This window comes from Lutra lutra, chromosome 12, assembly GCF_902655055.1.
Source record: "Lutra lutra chromosome 12, mLutLut1.2, whole genome shotgun sequence".
In the NCBI taxonomy this organism is placed as follows: domain Eukaryota; kingdom Metazoa; phylum Chordata; class Mammalia; order Carnivora; family Mustelidae; genus Lutra; species Lutra lutra.
In genome coordinates this window covers 64,630,588-64,645,228 of record NC_062289.1, presented here as the reverse complement: position 1 = coordinate 64,645,228, position 14,641 = coordinate 64,630,588, and the positions used below count along the sequence as shown (strand labels likewise).

Below are 14,641 nucleotides of genomic sequence, written 5' to 3'. Positions count from 1 at the left end.
TTGCTCTGGGTGATATGCCAATGGGGTAGGTAGAGATTTGAGACACTTGTGAGGTCCTGGTGTTGGCATGGAGTGGGGGGCATCATCCAGCTGGTGCCCTTCACAGTGGAGGCAATTTGGGGTTTCAAGCCGTTCTGAAGGAAGGGAAAGAAGGTGAGGAGTTTGAGGTGCCTGTCCATGAACTCAGTCCTGCTGGGATGAGTGCCCAAAGCCCTGGGGGGTGTGCTTCTAAAGCTAGGAGCTGGGCAGCCACATGGACCACTTTTGGCCCCTCTTGGTGGCAGTCTAAGGGGGAGCCTCTTGAAAGGGGCCCCCCAGGCTGGGAGAGCATGGGCTGTGTCAGGGCCGTGCCCAGGCAGAGCTGCCCACAAGTGGCTAGCCTGTTTACTTGTCCCCAAGAAGTGTTTGCATTTGTGATCTCAGTGGTTCAACTTCCCCTTCCGAGCCAAAGGCAGAGGCTTTAACCCACTGAGCCACCCAGGTGCCCCATCAACTTCCCCTTCCAGTCCACCCAGCTGTTGCCTGCCGCTGACCTCCCTCCTGCACCAGCATGGCTGACGGAGGGGCCCTAACTCTGAAGTTCCCTGTTCTCCTTTCCTCCACCAGCCTACTCTGGACAGGCTTCTGGCCCAGCCAGTCTGGTGATGTCCACATCCTTGGGCTTTTCAGTGGCCGTTATTCCAAGTCCCTCCTTCAGCCCCCCTTCCACTCTGACCATCTCCACGTGACTGAGGAAGGACACCACCTCTCCCTCCTCTGAGGAGCCTGTATGCAGCCTGTTCTCCAAGAGAGCACAGGTGCCCTCTCCCTGCACAGGTCTTCCCACCAACTCCCAAGTCTGCAAAAGACAAGCTCATCTTTGCTGGGATCTGGATGCTCCCCTTTTGTTCCATATCCCAGCCTGCTCACCTTTTCCCGCTCCATGGTCTCTGGGATTGGGTCTGTGTCCCAGACCACCGCCAACTCCTCGGCTCCCCAGGCCCAGAGTTCTTCCTCCCTGTCCCCTTTCGCCCTGTTCCTCTCCACATTGCTCCCCTTCCCCCACTGCCCCTGTGCTGCTCTATGCTGTCACCCCACTCTTCCTGATGCAGGATCCCCCAAGCCTCCACCTTCTGGACTTTTACCTCTGGTGATCCAACAGCCTTCTCAAGTAGAATGTCTCTCCCAAACTCCCCTTTCACCACTGGAGGAGGATTTCAGGGTCTCTCAGTCCTGGAGTACTCCCGCCTTCTCTCTCTGTCTTTGCCCCCATCTGCATTTCCCTCCACGTTCTCGAAGAGCCCACTGCTGGGCCATTCTACCTTCTGCGGAGACACCCTTTGCAGAGGTCTCAGGTGCAGAACGAGGCGACCCATTGGCCTCAAGCATTCTGTTCGGGTGTCTTCGGCAGGCTTTGACTGCACCCAAGTGAGCCTGAGGAGCCAACACCACAGCCCAGCTCTACAAGGGCGAGGGCTTCGCGGGGGACACCGGAGGCCGGTTTGCGGCCTTGATCTGGGGCGTCTTCGGACCGCTCTTCCCCGGCCGGTTCCGAGGCACAGCGGGCCGGGGGAGCTTTGGGGCGTCGCGTTCTCGTCCCCCACCCTCTTTCCCGCCCCGGGCCTGGCCGCGCATTGAGCGCGCAGGGGTGACTTCTCCGGTAGGTGTCTGGAAAGGGAGGGGAAAGGCTCGGGGGCAGGGGATTCCTTGGGCGGGACGGCCGCGGCTCCTCCCTCTCGCCCCGGCCCCTCCCTCTCCCAAAGCTCCGCGGGCCTACTCCAAGTTCGCCCCCAAGTTTGCGAGCGGCCGCGTGGGGGCGGGGGCCGCGCGGAGGGGCGGCGGCGGGGCCGGAGGGTGGGGTCTGGCGCGCGGGGCGGGCGCTGCCGCCTGGCCGGCCGCGGCTGGCCCGGGATCAGGGAGCCGATGTGGAATTTCCTGCCCGGCCCGGCGCCCCTCCTGCCGCCCCCCGCCCGGCCGCGCACTCCGCTTCCGGCCGCTCTCGCTGCGGCCGCACCCGCGCCCGCCCCGCGCCTGCCCCGCGCCTCATGGAGGGCGCAGGGCCCCGGGGGGCAGGGCCGGCGCGGCGCCGGGATGCCGGGAAGCTGCCGTCGCCGCTGCCGCCGCCGCCGCTGCTGCTGCTGCTGCTCTGGCTGCTGCCCGGCTCCGCGGCACCGCAGGAGCTGAACCCGCGCGGCCGCAACGTGTGCCGCGCGCCCGGGTAGGAGCCCAGCCTGGCTGGGAGAAGGGGCCGAAGGGGACGTTAGGGGCCGAGGGAAGGGGGCGTCCGGGACTTTCCTAAGTTAAACGCTCTAGTCCTTTCCACCGCCCTCGCCGATTCGTCTCCAGGCCGAGCCTGGGCGCCGGGCCACGACGGTGCATCCGAGGATACCCCAGACGCGAAGTCAGCCGAGGAGAGAACGGAGTGCAGTGGGCACCCCGAGGTGACATACCGTGTCTGAGATTTCAGACCTAGAAAAAGGAACGCTTGGGCTGGGTTGCGAAGACATAGGGAGAAGTCGGGGAAGGGCATTCCAAGCTGATGGAAGGGTATTTGCAAAGGCCCCGGGCACGAGTGTGGTTCCAGCCCGGAGGGAGGGTGAGGGTCGAGTGGAGATGGAGTAGCGCTCCTGAGAGGTGGGAGCTGGCAAATCTTGAGGCTGGCGCGACTCGGAAGGACGAATTTGTGTCTTAGAGATAGGCGCGGGTGGGAAGAGGGTGGTGATAGAGGTGGGCACTGAGGAGCCTGTGCTCAGAGTGGACCAGAAGCAGGATTCGAGAAGACAATGACGTGCACCGGGGTCCGACAGATATGGAACTCCCGAGTGGGGATACTGGGTGCTCGGAGGTGCCGCGCAGACGTGGGACTCCACGAGGTGCCGGCTGGGGAAGCCAGCGTGGGACAGGCAGTGGGCAGGCTGGGTCGGAGAGCGGCGGGCCGAAGACCTTGCGCGGAGGGAAAAGAGCGGAAGACAGGACGCTAGGAGTGAGCGGGTCCGAGGACTTGGTCGGCCGGTCAGAGGCCACAGCGAGGTCAAGGGCATCTCCACCCGGGGCCGAGGAGCTGGCGTATGGGGGTGCCTTGGCTCAAGCCCGGGCGGTGGGGGCGGGCGGGGCGCCGGGCGGGCGGGAAGCTGGAGAGGCGGCCACAGGGCCCCAGGTTGCGTCCCGTCGGGGCGTCCTGAGCCGCAGGGCCCTGGGAGGCCGCGTCCGGGGGCTTGGCGGTCGCCGCAGACAAGGGGCTGCGAGGGGCCGCGCGGGGTTTCCGAGCTCGGATCCCGAGGCGCGCAGACCCCTCCCCACTGCGAGCCCCGCCTCCGGGGCGGGGGCCGGCCTGGCCCGCCATCTGCTTCACATCGACGCCGCCGCCGCCTCCCGGGCCTCCCCGGCCCCAGGAATGCAGTGGCAGTGGCGGGCGGGGCCGTGCCTGGAGAGGGGGAGGGCGCGATCGCTGCGGGCCCTGTCTCTCCGCCTCAGCCCTCCTTCCCCGATGGGGCTCCGTGCTGGGGGATCCGGTGGCAACAGGCTCGAGCTGTCGGGAGCCTGAAACCTTCGCTCCCGCGTCCCGTTGCCCGGGCACCTCCCCACGAGGTGGCCTGTTTCAGCAACCCAGACACCGCCTCTGGGGTTCCGATCCTGGTGTCACTTCTCCCCACCCGTGCGGACCAGGACAAATAGCTTAACCTCTCTGGGCCTGTCTCTGCCTCTGTCAAATGGGGTTGTTGCTGTGGCACCCCACTCATGGAGTGGAGAGCTGGTTTATGGGAAGGACAGCCACCTCTGGCCACCACCCACCCAGGGTCCAGGCCATCTCCAGGGGTTCCTTTCCCCAATGGCAGGAGAACCGAAGAGGGGAACATATACTTAGCCCGCGAAATCCCATGCACCTACTATGTATGCCAGACCTGTGGTTGGTGCAGCGATAACAGCAGCTGAGACAAATACTGCTGTCCCCACAGTGGAAGAGACTTACAGCAAGTCATCTGACATTTCCTGAGTGCTGTGGAGGAGGGGTTCAGTTGGGGAATGCTGTATCCTTTAGAGTGATCTGGGGAGACCCACTGAGGGGTGGTGAGTGGGCAGAAATCTGAAGGAGGAAAGGTGGAGCCCTTTGGTGTCTGGGGGCAAGGCTCTAAGTGCCAAGGGCTTCTGGAAGCCCAGAAAAGAGCCATGGGGCCCAGGCAGAGCCTGGGAGAGGGATGGTGGAGGAAAGGCCAAAGAATGAGAGCAGGCCTGCCCACTGCTCTGAGGGCCATGGGAACCCATGCACAGAGGAGGGGTGGGAACTGAACAGGCTTGGCTGCCAGGTGGCAGATGAACTTGGCTCAGGAAGGTAAAAGGAGGAACCAGGTAGGAAGTCAGGAGAAAACCAGGCAGAATGAGGGTGGCTCTCACAAGGCTGGGGCAGAGTAGTCCGAGAAGTGGTTCGTCCCATCCTAGATCCAGTTTGGAAGGTAGGGCGCGTGTTTCTCCATGAATCAGGTGTGTGCTCTCTCAGTCACTGCAGAGCTGAGGCCTCTGGGGTTTCAGGCTCCCAGCCTGGAAGGATGGCATTCCCTGAGATGCAGAAGGAAGGCTACGGGTCGGGGGAGGCTAGGCATTCAGGCTGAGGAGGTGGGCCCCACTGGGGGGCTCCGAGCATTTTCAGCACCTCATTTAGATGGGCCCTGGGGAGCTTCCTGATGGAGTGGCAAGAGGAGAGGAGACGACAGAGCCAAGGAGGGGGACAGAAACCAGAGGAGGGGTGTCCAGGGGCAGGGGTGAAGGAGGAGAACAGGGGAAGTATGGGATCCCAAGTGGTATGGTAGGCCAGGGAGCCTCTGGGCTGGATTGGAGAGAGAATGGGGACTTTGGCACAGTGAGCAGTTCTCCCAGGCTGCTTTGCTGCATTGGCATGGGCAGGTTCAAGGTCACACGGTTTGAATCAGGGTAGTTGTGTTCACAATGACAATGATCTCTAGAGGGGACAGCCCGAAGCAAGGCATGCTTGCTAAGGGGCCTGGCCCAGCCTGTGGTTTGGCTCCCCTGGGTCTTGCTAACTTAGAGCTAACTTAGAGCTCAAGTGTGGGAACTGTCCCCTGGGCCAGGCCATTTTTCTCATCTACTTCTGTAAGCTCTTAAGAGGGTGGGCTTGCCACCCCAGCCTGGTCCCCTCTGCCAGCCCTCCCAGAGGAAAGGCAGCCGTCCCACAGTCTCATCCTCATGTTCTTATTGAACCCACGTGCGTTCCGTCCTGCCCAGGGTAGAGGGTGTTTGCTCTGCTGGGTGGGGCCTAGGTGCCAGCCATGCTGGCAGGGAGGTGGGACCAGGGAACCTGCACAGCATGGGCTGGAGAGCAGGGTACAGCCTTGGGCTGAGCTCTTAGTTCATGCCAAACACTTGACATCTTGGCTTTCTTAATCCTCCCTCCAAACCCATGGACCCCATTCTACAAATAAGGAGTCTGAAAGTCAGAGAGGTTAAGTTCTGGGCCCAAAGTCACACAGGAATCAAATCCAACTTTGCGTGGCCCTAAAAGCAGATGCCCAACCACAGAGCCATATGGCCAGGGCAGAAAGTGGTCAGTGCTTCTAGGACCATCCCAGCTGGCCATCTGGTGAGACTGCCTACAGGAGGGACAGCAGCAGAGGTTCTCCACGCAGAGACCTAGGTTCAGAACAGGCAGAAAGGCAGGAGGGTGATAGGCTGGCAGATCTGGCTCTACCCACAGATGGGCACCCACGAGTCCGGTGGCTGGAATCAACGATGGCGGCCAAGCCTGCTTTGTGTTTTCGTGCCTGGGTTCCTGTTTGATTTGTAGAAAAGAAGATGGGTCTACCCCCTTGCAGTATGGGATTTCATGGGTCCTGTTCCCTAGGTGCCTCATCTTTGGCCTGAAGGAGAATCAAACGGGGGGGGGGGCATGCAGGGTGTGGTGATGCTCTCTGCTGGGGGGTAGGGGGGCGGGTGGGCGGCATTTTGAGGGGCATGATATGGGCACCTGCAGTCTTTCCCTTCCCAGTCAGTTCCACCCACCAGGGTCTCAGGCCTCTTTCTAACATCCTTCCAACACCACATTCAGGTGTTCAGATCAGACTCTTCTGAAGGAACACATTCCTTTTCCTCTGAACCATGAATGGCTGCTATGTGTCTTTAGGATCTGGGCAAAGTTCTAGGTCTGACGGGACCCATGAATCTGCGGCCTGAGTGTCTGTCTCTTCCTTCTCAGGCTCCTTTGCTCTCCAAATCTGGGCACACTCCATCTCAAACCATCTGCCCCCCCCCCGCCCCACGCACAATCTCCAGTGGTAGGCGTCACTCTGGCAGGGCCTGCAGACTTTTGTGCCCAGAATCTGGGCACAAATACTACCCTGAAATGCAACAGTCATAAGTTATTTACCTCCTGCAGAGGTAACACCACGTACCTTGTAAGACCAAATAGAATTAAAACAAGATTTTTCAAACACATAAGTAGGTGTTCTAATCTCCTCCCTCCATCCTGAGTCTTGCCCTGGTGCGCTGGACCCCTCACATTTTGCTTTCCTTGCTGTTGTGAAGGTCTCCCTGGGTGTGCCCTGCCCCTCCACTGAGTGGACACCTCTATCAGAGGTTGCCCATCATGCCAACTGTGTACCCAGATGTGCCCTCTGGCTCTACCTGTCCCAGCTGTCCAGGTCATGTCACATCTAGATCCTGACACTCATCTGGCGGGGCCCCCACCACCACCGATGTCATCTTTAAGCAGCTCCTGGAGACTTAAGGATCTCTCACCAGCCCCTTCTGGGACACCTGGGCTCTTTCCTCAGGCCTAGTTGGGGAGGGGTGGTGTCACAGAGGAGTTTGGTGGAATGGGGAGGGGAGGGAAGATCCCTCCTAGAGGGGACTGAGAAGTTCTTGGAGGTTAGATCCCTCAGTGGTGTGCCTCTGCTGCCTCCCAGTGTCTGCTCCCCAGGGCTGGAGTCTGTCTTACTTGCTGGGAGTCTCCTGAACTTCCATCAGTGCCAGTGTGGCAGGGCCTCCATAACCACCTCCTGTGGGGGGTTGGGGGGGGTTGCCGGGGAGTCCTAGCGGGGACAGGGGCTTGGAGCTAGGGCTCAGGAGTCCTTTCTCTGCCTGCAGCTCCCAGGAGCCTGCGTGCTGCGCTGGCTGGAGGCAGCAGGGCGACGAGTGTGGGGTCGGTGAGTGGGGCACCCTGGGGACCTGGGCAGCAGGCAGGGACACGGAGAGGAGGGAACAGTGTGGGGATAGGGTACGCGGCAGCTCAGGCCCCTCTTGCCCGCAGCGGTGTGCGAGGGCAACTCCACGTGCTCGGAGAACGAAGTGTGCGTGCGCCCGGGCGAGTGCCGCTGCCGCCATGGCTATTTTGGTGCCAACTGCGACACAAGTGAGCAGAGGACCCGGGTGGGGGCTGGGCAGTGGGGCGGGGCCTTTGAATGAGGCGGGATCTGACCCTGAGACGAGATCCAGCAAGGGGGTGGGGCCCCAAAAGGCGGAGAGCAGGACTGGGGAAAGGTTCTGACCGGATCCCCGCTCCCTCGCCAGCACCCAGGCCTGACACCCCTCTCTGCCCGCCCCTGCAGAGTGCCCGCGCCAGTTCTGGGGCCCCGACTGCAAAGAGCTGTGTATCTGCCACCCGCATGGGCAGTGCGAGGACGTGACAGGCCAGTGTACGTGTCACGCGCGGCGCTGGGGCGCACGCTGCGAGCATGCGTGCCAGTGCCAGCATGGCGTGTGCCACCCGCGGAGCGGCGCGTGTCGCTGTGAGCCCGGCTGGTGGGGCGCGCAGTGCGCCAGCGCGTGCTACTGCAGCGCCACGTCGCGCTGTGACCCACAGACGGGCGCGTGCCTGTGCCACGCAGGCTGGTGGGGCCGCAGCTGCAACAATCAGTGCGCCTGCAACACGTCGCCGTGCGAGCAACAGAGCGGCCGCTGCCAGTGCCGCGAGCGCACGTTTGGCGCACGCTGCGAGCGCTACTGCCAGTGCTTTCGCGGCCGCTGCCACCCTGTGGACGGCACGTGCGCCTGCGAGCCGGGCTACCGGGGCAAGTACTGCCGGGAGCCGTGCCCAGCCGGCTTCTACGGCCTGGGCTGCCGCCGCCGGTAAGCGCGGGCCCCCGACCTGGGAAGACGGGAGGGCGGGGGAGGCGCCGAAGGGGGTGCGGGGCGGGGGAGGCTGCTCTGGGCCCCGCCTAGCCTTCCGCCCCTTCCCCAGATGCGGCCAGTGCAAAGGCCAGCAGCCTTGCACGGTGGCCGAGGGCCGCTGCCTGACTTGTGAGCCTGGCTGGAACGGCACCAAGTGCGACCAGCCGTGCGCCACCGGCTTCTATGGCGAGGGCTGCAGCCACCGCTGCCCGCCCTGCCGCGACGGGCATGCCTGCAACCACGTCACTGGCAAATGCACTCGCTGCAACGCGGGCTGGATCGGCGACCGGTGAGCAAGCCGCCCTTGCCCGAATGTGTCCCAGGCATGCAGCTCCCCTCCCCCGAAAGTCCCGCCAATCCCCGAATTCTCTCCTCGGAGGGCACTACGGGCTTTGGGTTCGTTTGCCCCGATTTCCGCTGATTCCCCCTCCTCCGCGTTTCCGAGGTGCGAGACCAAGTGCAGCAATGGCACTTACGGCGAGGACTGTGCATTTGTGTGCGCCGACTGCGGCAGCGGCCACTGCGACTTCCAGTCGGGGCGTTGCCTGTGCAGCCCCGGCGTCCACGGGCCCCAGTGAGTGCCAGAGACCCCTTTGGGGATTAGGAGTTAGTACACGTCCCAGGGATCCAGCCAGACCCCCAGGTGCTGCTAATGGTGGCCGACTGGTTGAGACCCAGGCTTGCCCTTCAGCCCAGGTCCTCTTACCGCAGCTAGGGAGAGCCCTCAGGCTCTTTTGGGGCAGTTTCTTGCCGTGGTGTGGAGCCGGCTCTCATGGCGGGATATGGCAACCAGTTCAGCCTTTGGTCAGTGGGCTTCGGAGGACCGCAGGGTTGAGGTGCAGAAAGTGCAGAGACCTCCACTTACAGTCATGAGTGGTCTGGCAGCCCCTCTTCTCACCCACCCAAGAGTCAGCCCCAGAAATGGACGCTGAGGCCGCGTGACCCCAGGCCCTGTCCCCCGGATCCCATTCTGCTGGTTGTGCTGTTGCACATTCTTTTCCAAAACACTGATCATCCAGTGTATGCCCGGCGGTGGTGGTGGGCATCAAACCCTAGAGAACCCTAGAGAATAGAGGTGGAGAGCTCCGCTCTGGGACCGGGGCTGCCTGGCGGCAGGGGCGAGGGCAAGGAGCATCACGGAGGGCTGCTGTGGCCCTCCCTGACCCCGTGCCCCCACAGCTGTAACCTGACATGCCCGCCTGGGCTTCACGGCGTGGACTGCGCTCAGGCCTGCAGTTGCCACGAGGACTCGTGCGACCCAGTCACTGGTGCCTGCCGCTTGGGTGAGTCGTGGGGGGCATCCCGTTGAGGGGAATGCCAGGGGTGCCGGCAACCGCGCTGACCCCGGTGCCGTCCCACAGAGACCAACCAGCGCAAGGGCGTGATGGGAGCCGGTGCGTTGCTTGCTCTGCTCCTCGGCCTGCTGCTCTCGCTGCTCGGCTGCTGCTGCGCCTGCCGCGGCAAGGACCCGGCGCGCGGGTGAGGCCAGAAGCGGTCGGGCTCTCCTGAGTTCCGGCCACACCCTGTCAGTGGCGCCGCGCGCCCTCCTCCAGGACCCGCCCTACCCCGCCCGGGAGTGTGGCACTGCCTAACTTTAGCCCAGGCCCCGCCCTTCCTGAGTCAGGGCTCCCGCGGAGGTCCCACAGTCCCATCCGGGCCCCGCCCCCTTACTCAGGCCCCGCTCCCGCAGGGAGCTCACGCTCGGGAGGAAGAAGGCACCGCAGCGACTGTGTGGTCGCTTTAGCCGCATCAGCATGAAGCTGCCACGGATCCCGCTCCGGAGGCAGAAGCTGCCCAAGGTCGTAGGTAAGGATATCGGCACGGGGTCTCTGGGGGAGCACCTCCCGGTGCAGGACATACGGGGCCTTGGGTGCTGATGTGGGTGGGCTGGGGAGGGACAGAGGGGCTTCTGATGCCGGCGAGCTGGGGGAGGAAGGCAGGAGTCCTAGGTGTAGAGGCAGGTGTGGGGAGAAGGTTTGGGCCCTGTTTCCGTGAGTGGGAGTGATTGCATCTGGAGTGTGTAGACATCCTGGTGGGCAAAGCCCCTTTGATCTGTAGGAGTGCACTGTAAATCCTGGTGGGTAGCTGCAAGTGAACGCGGGCTGGGGGTGGGGGACGGCAGCGGCGGCGGTGGTAGGTGGGACCTGTGCATGGAAACCCTGCTACAAGGAGCACCCCCCCACCCCTGCCGCCTGGATCCCCTGCGGTGCTTTCTGGATGGTGGGCAGGCTGGTTCCTTGGCTCCTGCACCCTGGTCAGGACTCCAGATGGGAGGGAGGTGCTTCTCTCCCTCTTTCTGCACTGATCCACACCGGGAGTGGATTCTCCCTCTTCATCTTGTTTCTGATGATGAAGGGGAGGGGGAGTCTCATCTCCTGGGAGGTAAAAATGGAACCAGCTGGGGAGCCTGGGTGGCTCAGTTAAGCGTCTGCTTTCCACTCAGGTCATGATCCTGGGGTCCTGGGATCATTGGCTCTGCTCAACAAGGAGCCTGCTTCTCCCTTCCCTCTGCCTGCTGCTCTCCCTGCTTGTGCTCTCTTTCTCTGTTGGGAAAAAAAAAAAGAAAAAGAAAAAGAAAAAAGAAGATGGAGACAGCTGAGAAAACTCCTTGGCTCACTCAGTAGAGTGGGATCTATGGACAAAAGTGTGGGGGCTGGACCCCACATCCCAACCATAAAAGGGGGCAGGCCAGCCAGCCTCTGAGATTCCTCCATTGTGGGGGGTCTGCGTTCATGGAGGCTAGGCCTGAGGGTTCAGCCTGCTGAGATGGGCTGAGCCAAAGGGGGGCCTTGCCACTGCACATTTGGGCTGAAAAAGTGCTTTGAGGTTCCCTGGGTCCTACAGGGCAGGGTCTGAACATGGCTCAGAGGCCCTGATGGTCTGTCCCAGCCAGGGTTTCTCTCTGGCCCTCTATTTCCAACACTTCAGCCCATCCTTGTTCAGTTGCCTAGCTGCACACACTAGCCTGGCACCATTGACTACATTGTTCCCCCTTCTCTCTTTTTACCAGCCCACCTCTACCCATTCTCCCATCCTGGTGTAGTGTTGCTCTGCCTGTTGAATTGCCTGTTCCACCCCCAGTCTTAGGGTAGGGCTGGTCTTAGTTATTCCAGCATTTGTTGCAGGGCTAGTGAGGGTGCAGGCTGGGGCAGGGTGGGGACCCCTGGCAGCTGTGCCTCCCTCCTTTCCCAGTGGCCCATCACGACCTGGATAATACACTCAACTGTAGCTTCCTGGAGCCACCGTCGGGGCTGGAGCAGCCCTCGCCATCATGGTCCTCCCGGGCCTCCTTCTCCTCCTTTGACACCACTGATGAGGGCCCTGTGTACTGCGTACCCCATGAGGGTGAGTATGGCTCTCCTTGGGCCTCCCTCCAGGCAAGTGAAATGTTCCAGTTGAAAAGATCTCCGTGCTCTGAGGGACAGGCAGCATGGGAATGAAGGATGTGGCGATGCTCATAACTGGGGGTTGGACACAGAGCTGAGACTACTGAGTGGGGTTCTGTGCTGCTCAGAGCTGGACTGGGGTAGGGTCTGGGGAGGTGGGTGGGCTCTCCTGTCTCTAGCCACAGCCCAGAGTCACTTCTTGGGGAGGCCATCCCTAGAGGAGTTTCTGGGCCTGGGTGGGAGATGGCAAAGGTGATAGGAGCTGATGGCCTATGGGATATGGGGCACACTTTTGCCTGAAGTTTTGGCCCACAGTCATCTGGAAGGAGCCTGACTGGCTGGTTTTTCTGGCCGTGGCTTCTCTTCTCCTCTGGCTATCCCCCTGGGTGACCTTGGGCAGGTGACTAAACTCTCTGAGCCTTAAAAGCCCTTATCTCTTAATGAAGAATAATGAATCCCATTGGAGGTGTTCCAGGGTCCTATTTGATGATGAGGCCCCCAGGTTGGGGATGTGGTGGGGGAGGGGTACGAGGCCAGGCCAAGGTTGTGGCTTCAGCCCCAGGAATGTTCCCCCTTACTCCCTAGCACCGGGCAGCACACCCTAAGTTTGTGGTTGGTATGATTTCTGAAAGCGTGTATAGATGCCAGGGCGAACGAGCATCAGCTGGGGTGGGGAAGAGGAGGAGGAAGGTGAGGGTTTTGCCTTAAGGCTGGACTTTGAGCTCCCTGTGGAGGCCGTGACCGCCAGCTCTTCTTCCTTTGTCAGAGACCGCAACCGAGAGCCGGGACGCGGAGGCCCCCACAGGCCCTACCGAGGCGCTGGCGTCATCCCCCGCGCCGGTGACCACACCGACGTCCGCAGAGGAGGCGACTCCCCTCCCTGCGTCCTCTGACAGCGAGCGGTCAGCGTCGAGCGTGGAAGGGCCTGGCGGGGCGCTGTATGCGAGGGTGGCTCGGCGCGAGGCCCGGCCGGCCCGGGCCCGGGGCGAGGCCGGGGGCCTGTCGCTTTCGCCGTCTCCCGAGCGCAGGAAGCCGCCTCCACCCGACCCTGCCACCAAGCCCAAGGTGTCCTGGATCCACGGCAAGCACGGCGCCGCTCCCGCTGCCCGTGCGCCCTCACCGCCACTCCCGGGACCCGAGGCCGCGCCCAGTCCCAGCAAGAGGAAACGGACGCCCAGCGACACGTCGGCGCGGCCGGAGGAGCCCGGCAGCCCCAGGGCCCGCGACCCCACGCCACGGCCCCCGGGGCTGGCGGAGGAGGGGCCAGCTCTCGCCTCTCCGTCGCCGCCTAGAGCTCGGGCGCGGGGTCGCGGCCCTGGCCTCTCGGAGCCCACGGACGCTGGCGGTCCCCCGCGCAGCGCTCCCGAGGCCGCCTCCATGCTCGCCGCGGAGCTGCGCGACAAGACTCGCAGCCTGGGCCGCGCCGAAGGGGCTCCCGGCGCGCAGGGCCCGCGAGAGAAGCCGGCGCCGCCACAGAAAGCCAAGCGCTCGGTGCTGCCCGCCTCGCCGGCCCGCGCGTCCCCTGCGCCCGAGGCCGCGGGGCCCGAGAAGGTGGCGGCCGGAGCGCCCGCGCCCGACACCCCCCGGAAAAAGACCCCCATCCAGAAGCCGCCGCGTAAGAAGAGCCGGGAAGCGGCGGGCGAGCTGGGCAGGGCGGGCGCGCCCACCCTGTAGCAGGCGGTGGTCCCGGCCGCGCCCGCAGGTCCCCCAGGCTTAGCAGTGCTGCTTGCCTCCCCGCGTTCCGCGCCCGCCCGACGAGCCCCGGGGCGACCCGGCCACGGCGCCCTCCCGGGACCTCGCCTGGAGCAGCCTGGCGGGAGGCTGCGTCTTATTGGCTCAGGCTCCAGCGGCGGCTCCTCAATTGGCGGGAAGACCCCATTCCATTCGTTGAGGCCTGACAGGCGCTTAGCAAGCGACTCCCTCCCCATTGGCCGAGAGCTCCGACCACCCAGGGTCTCGAAGGCCGAGAGACCATCGAGAGACCAGTAAGAACTGGCCCAGAGTGCACTTGTGCTGGGGTACCTCCTCATTGGTTGAGGCCAGAAGCACTTCTGCCTCGGCTGCCTCTCATTGGCCAGGGCCTGGCGCCTCTGGCTAGAGGCCTCTTCTTGACGGTAGCCGAAGGCTACTTGCACTGGCCAGGCCCCAGGGCATCTGGTTGACTGGAGCCTGGGGAGGAGGGCTGGTCTCTGCTCCTCAGGGGGCTCAGCGTCCCCTGGGCCCGGCCTGTCCCCCCCACTTTCCCTCCCTGCGCCCCCAACCCCAGCCTCCCTAGCCCTGGCCCCTCAGCTGTCGAGCTGGTTTTGATGGCCTCCCACCACCCCACATGCCGCGGGAATCCGAGGGGCGACTCCAGTGGTCTGAGGAGATGTATTTATAGGCCCCCGGTAGGGCTGCTCCCGCCCCATCCGGGTGCCCCAGGATGGGCTCCTCCCGGCAGGGGCTTGGCCAAAGCTTTCTTATTAAACTGCCTTTTTATTTTTTTTTTTTCCCCTCCTGTGCTTTGCTTGCTTCCTATCTGCCCTTTCGCGGGCAAGGAAGGATCTTCCCTCCAAGAATTCCTGTCACTTCTTCCAGTGGGTGCTCACACACCAGAGTCCTCTACCTAAGTAGAGCCTGGAAGCCCAGGTGTGGGGCTCTTGGGACCACACTGGAAGCGGGTTGTGTCCATCGGCCCATCATGTATTTATCAACTTTACTGGGCACCCACCCCTCCCATTCTCCACCGGCAGCCCAGGATGAAGGATGGGCCAGAACAGACAGGGTGGAGTCCCTTGGCTACAGGGAGCTTGTGCCTGGGGCTGCTTCTGACCTGTGCTTCTCCCAAGGGCCACTGCTATTACACTTGGGGGCTCGGAGCTGTTTGGTGTGGCTGGCGCAGGTCAGAGGCTGGGGCCAGGGGGCAGTGGGCCACAGGCACAGCTCCAGCCGGCTTCGTCAGGCACAAACAAGATGGTCTGGCCTTGCACAGAGCCCCGCTGTCTGCCTCAATGGGCTCCTTGTCCTCAGCCGGAAACTCTCACCCGCCCTCCCCGACAGGCTGAGGGAGGCTGAGCGGGCGGGGGAAGAGGAAAGGGAGCGTGCCTGGCCCCGAGCCCTAGCTGGCCTGGCAGGCAGTCCCTACTCTGGCCCAGCCTTCTATCTGTGACCATTTGCAC

The 14,641-nt window shown here is 63.2% G+C and overlaps 1 protein-coding gene across 3 annotated transcripts; it reads left to right on the top strand.

The window, feature by feature from the left end:
- Nucleotides 1-1,878: 1,878 nt before the first annotated feature.
- On the top strand, nucleotides 1,879-13,967 carry SCARF2 (scavenger receptor class F member 2). 3 transcript variants are annotated; one of them, XM_047697804.1, is made up of 12 exons: nucleotides 1,879-2,197; nucleotides 7,075-7,133; nucleotides 7,238-7,339; nucleotides 7,536-8,055; nucleotides 8,168-8,386; nucleotides 8,543-8,671; nucleotides 9,277-9,380; nucleotides 9,459-9,576; nucleotides 9,788-9,903; nucleotides 11,290-11,442; nucleotides 12,250-12,670; nucleotides 12,790-13,967. In XM_047697804.1, exons 1-12 carry the CDS (start codon nucleotides 2,025-2,027, stop codon nucleotides 13,100-13,102), a joined length of 2,427 nt encoding a protein of 808 aa, XP_047553760.1. In that variant the 5' UTR covers nucleotides 1,879-2,024; the 3' UTR covers nucleotides 13,103-13,967. The 3 variants fall into 3 exon arrangements, with proteins under 3 accessions (XP_047553760.1, XP_047553759.1, XP_047553758.1); XM_047697803.1 differs by having other exon boundaries at nucleotides 12,250-12,688; nucleotides 12,791-13,967; XM_047697802.1 differs by having other exon boundaries at nucleotides 12,250-13,967.
- The last annotated feature ends 674 nt before the right edge of the window (nucleotides 13,968-14,641 follow it).

Excerpts from the sequence above, each read along its gene's own strand:
- SCARF2 (XM_047697802.1), top strand. The coding sequence starts at position 2,025 with ATGGAGGGCGCAGGGCCCCGGGGGGCAGGGCCGGCGCGGCGCCGGGAT. Across the intron at positions 8,056-8,167 it reads GGCCTGGGCTGCCGCCGCCG|ATGCGGCCAGTGCAAAGGCC; the intron begins GTAAGCGCGGGC and ends CCCCTTCCCCAG. Across the intron at positions 9,904-11,289 it reads GAAGCTGCCCAAGGTCGTAG|TGGCCCATCACGACCTGGAT; the intron begins GTAAGGATATCG and ends CTCCTTTCCCAG.